This window comes from Alosa pseudoharengus, unplaced genomic scaffold (assembly GCF_046254945.1).
Source record: "Alosa pseudoharengus isolate Yale_2024_CS ecotype anadromous, Long Island Sound unplaced genomic scaffold, YU_APseudo_1.1 YU_APseudo_1.1_scf_12, whole genome shotgun sequence".
Taxonomy (NCBI): Eukaryota; Metazoa; Chordata; class Actinopteri; order Clupeiformes; family Clupeidae; genus Alosa; species Alosa pseudoharengus.
This window is the reverse complement of record NW_027468587.1, coordinates 4,650,442-4,659,163: the sequence shown is the minus strand read 5'-3', so window position 1 is coordinate 4,659,163 and position 8,722 is coordinate 4,650,442. Positions and strand designations below refer to the sequence as shown.

Here is an 8,722-nt window from a genome sequence, read left to right as displayed (position 1 = left end):
CTCTGTGTAAAGCGCACACACACACACACACTCTGTGTAAAGCGCACACACACACTCTCTCTGTGTAAACCGCACACACACACACACTCTGTGTAAAGCGCACACACACACTCTCTCTGTGTAAAGCGCACACACAACACATATTGATAACACACACACTCTCTGTGTAAAGCGCACACACACACCTCTGTGTGTGAAGCGCACACACACACACTCTCTCTGTGTAAACCGCGCACACACACACACACTCTGTGTAAAGCGCACACACACACTCTCTCTGTGTAAAGCGCACACACAACACATATTGATAACACACACACTCTGTGTAAAGCGCACACACACACCTCTGTGTGTAAAGCGCGCACACACACACTCTCTGTGTGAGCATGCTGACCTGATTCGTCACACTCAGAACAAAACAGTGCTATTTTGAAAGAAGCACATGATGTGTGTCTCCGTCTTCTCTATGCCTGTGTGTGTGTGTGTTTTCGTGTGTGCATGTGTGTGTGTGTGTGTGTCCGTCCCAAGTTACACTGGCAGCACCAGGCCTCCCTGGTCTGTTCTTTGTTACTGAGATGTTCCCCAGCAACCCTCCATAAACACACGCCTGCACAGGCCTCATAAACAGCAGCTCGCTCACTCAGTTCGTCCCACTGAGAGTTTGAGATTTCTCCTCTGTGTGTGCGTGCGTGTGTGTGTGTGTGTGTGTGTGTGTGTGTGTGTGTGTGTGTGTGTGTTAGAGTTCAATGTGTTTTTGTGTGATCACTGTGAACGCTGAACCGTCTGCATTACTTGAAGCATATAGACACATGTAGGGGTCACACACTGCCTTGACCAACCCTGTCGTGGCTACACAGTTGGAGTAGGTTAGGGTGTGGGCAGGCCACCAAGCCTACTGAGTCCTTTTCCTCCATCATGATTGCCACTTTAACCATCAGCAGCAGCATGTTGGATGTTGGATCTTGTTTTGTGTTCATATGGGACAAATCTCATCCAAGTTGGATAAAAATGTGCGTAGGCTTAGGGTGTTCCCCTAGCCTAGAAATCTAGCATGGCCCACCAGGCTAGTGTTCCCCAACTTTTCCATATAACCTTCTGACCTATTTCTTGGAGATAAAATTGTATCTCCATCTGTGTGTCTGTGTTTGTGTCGTGTGTGTGTGTGTGCGTGCGTGTCTGTGTATGCGTTTGTTTGTGTAGGCTAGTTGCTTTGCTTGTGTGCGAGTGCCTAATTAAACCACGCATACCTGAGAGCTTGCTGACTCTGTGGCGGGTCAAGTTGAGATCAATATGATTTTCTACGTAATGGAGAGATTGAACAAATGGCGAGAATGCTGACTCACTGTCCACCCTCCCAGCCTCTCCCTCTCCTCCCTTCCCTCCTTCTCCTCCCCCTCTCCCTCTCCTCCCCCCCTCCCCCCTCCCTTAATGTAGTCATTTATATTCATTTCTTCCTCTATTGTGTTTCCCCCCCACTTCTCAGAACGTTTGGCAAGTCATAAAGCTGTCACTGGGATCCTTCAGGCAGCCTGCCACCTGCTGGCGCAAAAGAGGAACTGTTCATCCCATGCTGTCACATGCTTTGTGACACATGTTTTTCTTTTTTTTGTGATGAAACTCCTCTGTGATGAAACAGTTCCTTGGTGCTTTGTTTTTGTTAGCCGAGCATCGTGAGTCGGGAGACTCCGCCGAAGACCTTTTTGAAACGTGTTTGACTACAATTTGAGAGTGTTTAGCTCAGAGGTGTGTGCTGTCGGGGGGGAGTGGAGTCAGATGTTTTGTTCTTGTGTGAGTGTGGAGGAGGTCATGGGATGGAGGAGGGGAGGGCTGATCTGGGGTCAGGCGTTCCCCTGATGTGAAGTGTGTGCCGCTGCTGTGGCTGTTTCAGGCGCGTGGCTGAAGAGCAGCCTGGGCTACGTGCAGAGGGAAGGAGACGAGCTCATCCTCACCTACATCGCCTCACAGCTGGGCTACTGGGTCGCAGCCATGTCTCCTCTCAACACAGGTGACCCACAAACACACACGCACACACACACACATATACACACACGCACACACACACACACACATACACACACACACACACACACACACACACACATATACACACACACACACACACACACACACACACACACACACACACACACACACACATATACACACACACACACACACACACACACACATATACACACACACACACACATATACATATACACACACACACACACATACACACACACACACACACACACACACACAGAAGTGGCAGCAGGTAACAGAAGTCACTGGTTTTGCACTTACTTACTTGTGTTTGTATGCAAGCACAATTTGCACATGTATCTACAGACACACACACACAGGCACACACAGACGCAGACACACACATGTACGCATACACACACATATATCCCTCTTCATACATACCACACACTCAGCAACAAGCACATCATCTTCAGTGGTAGATCTATATTCCTGTTTAACCAAATGACTGACCACACAAAGGGTTCCTTTTGAAGTTTGGAATTAAATTTTAGTATTTTCCAGGTCTGGAAAAGTATGGAAAAAAGGAAAAAAAAAGGTTTATGGAAAAAAGTTGATGTTTCCAGACTGCTGCACCTACAGTACTTTGTTTTCTAAAACCTAACATTGCCAAAAGTTCATGTTTCCAGACTGCTGCACCTACAGTACTTTGTTTTCTAAAACCTAAAATTGCCAAATTGTTCAGCCGTGTGTGAGACCAGAGCAAGCTCGATGTTGTGGACGTGAAAAGAAAATGAGGCGAGACATGCGACAGTGCGATTTGTTTATCTTTAATCTAGGCGGCAGTCTAGGCAAATGCCCTACGCCATTGTATGCAGATACATGAGCATGTTTGCATAGCAAAAGCTATTCTCCGCTAAAGCACTAGTAGACTGTTGTGTTTGAACAAGAATTAGCTTGGCTTGTTTTCTACTTACATTGTTTTCTGCCTACATTTTGTACAACTTACCAAGAGAGATATTATATGTTAGCCATGTTATTGCAGTCATAAAAATATGTCTGGGGCCTTTGCTAGCAGTGGACTACTGCATGTGCACTGTACGGTGCCTACAGAGAACTAAAAAAGAATGAAAAATCAGCATGAGCAGCATCAGCATTTGCTAGTTTTCTGAGGGCTACAAGAGCTGTGCTAAATATAAAGCCTAGTTGGGTACAGATCCCAAATGAGAAAATGTTTGCAGCTCTAGACGGAATGTAGCGTATAACGCCATTTTAAAATGATTTATTTAATTAAGAAACGTTTAGAGCCCTAATTGGAACAACTGGCAAATTTGGGTAACACCACATTACTTGGCGGTATCTACATAAGAGTGACATGACACTGTCATGAACGTGTCATGAACATTATAAACAAGTCAAGTCAAGTCAACAGACACCTGACACTGTCAAGTGTCGGTTTTTGTCATGACAAATTAGGGTTAGGGTTAGTGTCATTCGGTTTTTGTCATGACAAGTTATGACAGTGTCATGACACTCTTATGTAGATACCGTTAAGTAAAGTGTTACCCAAATTTGTTCAGTCAGCCAGGAAGGTGTCTCACGCGGTAGCTAAAGCTGATGTGTGGCAGCACGGCACACTAAGCTGATCCACTGATGCTTGTGCTTACGATCGTTCTCATGACATTAAATTAGCAAGTAGACTTTGTCCGCATCAGAATTAGCTTTGGTTAGACATTAAACTTTACACTATGCCCAACATTTAAAAGTGGGCCCCAGACGTTGTTTTTTTTCCATACACATGTACAGTACAACTCCCAAGCAGACGAGCAGACCAGACGTCTTCAGCATGGTAACCCAGTAAACATCTGCAGTAGCACATTACCATTCTACATTACCAGGGTTTCAGGCCAAACCAATCAACTCCCAGGCTATATCAGGCCAAACCAATCAACTCCCAGGCTATATCAGGCCAAACCAATCAACTCCCAGGCTATATCAGCACAAGCCAATCTTGCTCTGCATTGAAAGCATATGTCTGATAAAACTAAACTGTGTGAATGCATATGAGATCAAAGTAGGAAGAATACAATTATCTTGCCCAAACCACTGAATTGCATTCAACTGCACACTGCTAGATCCCTGCACACAGTCCGACCCAACCGATGGGATATCAGTCCCCTGTGTGATGACTGAAGTGGAAATAAACCCACAGCAACACTGGGGCCGAAGGTTGACGCACTCAGGAATACTTTTTCCATTTCAAGTAGGGCTTGTGCATACAGATATTGATGTGCCAGCAAGATTATTAATACTTGAAAGCTGACCTAAGCATTATTTGTGTGTGAGTGTGTATGTGTGTGCATGTATGGGCATAGTTTATGTGGTATTCCTGTCTGTGTGGATCTCTCTGTGTGTGTGTGTGTGTGTGTGTGTGTGGGTGCCTGTGTATTTATGAATGTGTATTTCCTGCCTGTGTTCATTTGTGTGTGTGTGTGTGTGTGTGTGTGTCTTAGGTCCAGTGGTGGCGAAGGACATCAGCACGTACCACACGGTGTTCCTGTTGGCCATTCTGGGAGGCATGGCCCTGATCTTGCTGCTCCTGCTCTGCCTACTGCTCTATTACTGCAGGTGTGTGTGTGTGTGTCAGTGTGTGTGTGTGTGTGTGTCAGTGTGAGTGTGTGTGTCAGTGTGTGTGTGTGTGTGTGTGTCAGTGTGTGTGTCTGTGTCAGTGTGTGTGTGTGTGTCTCAGTGTCAGTGTGTCAGTGTGTGTGTGTGTCATTGTCAGTCTGGGCTCCTTCAGCATCCCAGTAAACATATGAAGTAGGGATGTAACGGTATGAAAATTTAACCTCACGGTTATAGTGACCAAAATGATCATGATTTTTGATATTATCGCGGTATTTTTTAAAAGTGTGTTCAATATGTCCAGAAAGCACTGATAGGCTTACACAAGCTGAAATAGTTTGAAAAACTGTAACAGTGTTTATTATATTACAAAACCTTATCAAAAACATAAAAATTTAACATCAAAGGAACAAGGGTTCAGCATGTAAACATGTAAAAAGCTATTTGTCAGGAACATTTCCAGTAGTGCAGGTTTAATTTATACAAATCCAAACATTCAAGCTAAGACATAAAGAACAATATGTAAACAAATCAAAGAAACACCACTAACTATATACTTGTTTTCTTCATCATCAAAATTAAAATTTAAAACTGTTATTTGTCAGGAAAATGAACAATTGTGCAAGTTTATGTAAACACTTTAAAGGAGAACTTGGCAACTATTTCAACGTAATAAATCTGTTTAGAAATCATTTGGATGGTTAAATGACCTGTTCCGGTGAAAATGGTGACTTTCCCCACTGCCCCTAGCGTCCCCAGGCGGAAAACCAACCTTGCAACATTGAGACTACCGTCCAGGAAAGAGAAGTGAGAAACAAGAAACTCGTTTTAAATTGTGTTTCTTACCCTGTAACATCCATTGTTCTTCTGAACTTATGCTAACCGTTTCGCTAGCTTGTAAACAAATCCATGTGCTTTATCGTTACCTTTTTCCACAGTTTGAAATGGCATAATGCACAATTTCTCCAGCAGAGGGGGAAATATAGCTAATCCTGCCAAGTTTCCCTTTAAACTAAACCTTAAATAAATAAGACAAAAGTGCATTATGCATTTAAAATAAATAGCCACTCTACACAAATGACAAAAATAACTACACACATAATGTAATCAAATCCAAATGTTCAAGTGTTGATGACATTCAAATAAACAAACAAATCAACAAATAAGATGCTGCTGATTTAGCATCCTGCATGTATGCATCTCTATTCGCTTGAGATTAAAATGTAAAAATGTCAACATATTTACTTTTTTTGGTTTAAGTAGTGATCTACGAGGGGAAACGATGTACCCGCTGGCACTGAATAGCCTCTCGGAAGGAACACTGGTTGCTGGGATGCACAAAAGCTTTCTTGCAATCCTGGCAAGATGAGGCAGTTCTGATGCATGGCCAGTCCACCACACCAGTGCATCATCGTCGGCTGGAATGGATGGCAGAGACATGTAGGCCTTGATCTCCTCCTTCACTCTATTTTCTGGGGTGGCTGGAACTGAACTATCTTCAGATCTCTGCTGCCTTGTTGAAGTAATCTTTTTTAGCAACCCAGCCAGGCCTTTCCCTTCTGATACTGTTGTGGAGCAGACTGCTGGTGCTTTCTGGTTCCTGCCTGACTTGTATAGGTGTCAGCTTCAGGGCCTCCTGGACACAGCTGTCAGCTACAGCATTTGGAGGCTCATCTAAAAAGTTAGTTTTGAACCTGGGGTCAATGAAACAAGCCATCTGCATGACACCTTTTGCCTTCTCTGTCTACCTCTTGCTTAGGTCTTCTCTTTCTCTCATTACTTGTTTCATCTGCTTGGTCAGGGCTGGATCCTCACAGGATATCACCAATGATGTGGTCAAGGACTGGCTTAATGGCTGATATGGTTACTTGTGTCTCTGAGCCAAGTGCATCTGTAAATGTGCTCAGAGTTGCTCCATGACAACTAAGTCAACATCCTCGCCTTTCTGCAGCCAGTGTAGCACAAACTGCTTGCTGCTGGCTGAGGAAACGTTCAAGCATCTTGTATTTAGATCCCCATCGAGTCACTACATCATGGATGAGATCCTTCTGTGGTAGGTTGAGGGCATCTTACTTTTGTGTCAGTGCTCTCGTTCTCTTCCAGCTCCGTGAGAAGCCTTGGACCAGATGACGACAGGCCCTGACTGCTGTTTCAACTCTCTGAATTTTCAAAGCCTTTGAGATGGCCAGGTTCAAATTGTGACCGAAGCATCCAAGCAACAGATCTGGGAACTGTTCAAAGGCCTTGATCATGTTGGTTGCATTATCTGTGGTTATGGAGACCAGATCTGTCTTGTTTATCACCCACTCATCCAACATATTCTCAAAAAACTCTCTGATATTTTGAGCGGAGTGATCTTCTGGGAAAACTTGGTTTCTAAGCAGTGTGATTCCAGTTGCCAGTCTGGGGTGAGATAGTGAATTGTGAAGCTGATGTATGGTTGGCCAGCCCCACTTTCACTGGTCCAGAGGTCAGTAGTTGAAAGTAGTTGCAAAGAATGAACCCTGAGCCAAACTTTTTCCTAACATCAGCTTTGACTGCATTATACATCTTTGGTATGTCAGTCTTTTAAAAAAAAAACAAATAGACAAGGAACAGACAATACTCAGACTGGGGGGTGAGGGACATAACATATAACAAATAAATAAAAGAGAAACAACTGCAGAAAAAAAAATATGGGGTTGCTGTCTTTGGAATGCTTGCTCAAGAGCCTGTCACTGATGAACCTGTAGCAGTACTTGGTTGCCCCACTGCATGTCCTCTCTGTAAAAAAAAATAAAGAATAGCCATGTCATTATTAAGAATAATAATTATTATTATTATTATCCTTGGGCTACTATTCATATCAATATTAATACGATTTGGCCTTTAGCTGTTATTGTTGCTAAATAATAATAATAAAAAAACGATTGGCTGGAAATTAATTATCTTACACGGCAAATAATGTTTCGTGTTTTCAAAGACACGTGGTTTAGACCGTCACCGTGTGACTAGTCAATTAAAGTTATCCAACTTCGCTAGAATTGATTTACTGAACTTAGGACAAATATAAATTATGCATTCTTGTAGTAGGACACTGAAAAACCTAGACATGAAAAGGAAATCAAGAAATGCATGCAATGAAATTCTGTAGCCAACTACTGTTTGATAAGCACAACTTAAATTGGCATCCATCCAGCTCAGAGGCTAAAAATGTGTCCCGATTAGCTCCACACACTACACACTGCCACTGAACGAAAAGGTGCATTTTAGGTAGATAATGCCGTAGGCAGACGGATCATTGCATTCTCCTTCAACCCGAAGTCCCCACGCCATGCATTTGAGCTAAAGCGTTAACGTTAACTTACCTTGCATTGACTATAAAGTCCCCACGCCATGCATTTGAGCTAAAGCGCTAACGTTAACTTACCTTGCATTGACTATAAAGTCCCCACGCCATGCATTTGAGCTAAAGCGTTAACGTTAACGTTGCATTGACTATAAAGTCCCCACGCCATGCATTTGAGCTAAAGCGTTAACGTTAACGTTGCATTGACTATAAAGTTGTGGGTGATGGCAACGGAGATGAGTCAGGCGTATGTGACGTATTGCCGCCTTTAGCAGCAACTTTTTTCTTGCACGTTCTGCAGACAGGATAACTATCTTCAATCAACTGTCCCTTGGCATTCTTATAGTAACCAAAATATGCCCATACTTCAGACTTAGTATTCTTGGAGGGCTGATAAATGTCCTGAGCGCTGTCATCTCCTCCTTCTGCCATGATTCCAACTTCAAGAAAGGCACGTTGTAGGCTGCGCAGTGAGCCTGCGCGGCAGCTTCAGGAAACTCTGATGACGCTGCCGGGAAGGATAACACACGGTATCCACACTGTGGTAATCAACCGTGATAATAATGATATTTTCAATGAAAACGGTAATTGTTATCGTCAACCTTTTTATCGTGGTTTACCGTTACACCGGTAATCGTTACACCCCTAATATGAAGCTTACAGACAACACTGCTCTGCCTGCTGCTCTATTACTGCAGGTGTGTGTGTGTGTGTGTGTGAGCACTGCCAGACAACACTCTCTTTACATCCACTCTCCCGTTCCTTCCACACAAGATAACGCTG

The 8,722-nt window shown here is 43.5% G+C and overlaps 1 protein-coding gene across 1 annotated transcript in view; it reads left to right on the top strand.

Annotated features, from left to right (window-relative positions):
- The window catches only part of fam171a1 (family with sequence similarity 171 member A1), a 49,759-nt gene that overhangs the window by 36,734 nt on the left and 4,303 nt on the right, over nucleotides 1-8,722 (top strand). The window contains exons 6-7 of the mRNA XM_076279836.1: nucleotides 1,889-2,005; nucleotides 4,500-4,614. Coding sequence (XP_076135951.1) covers nucleotides 1,889-2,005; nucleotides 4,500-4,614 — 232 coding nt within the window. The remainder of the gene's footprint in view (nucleotides 1-1,888; nucleotides 2,006-4,499; nucleotides 4,615-8,722) is intronic.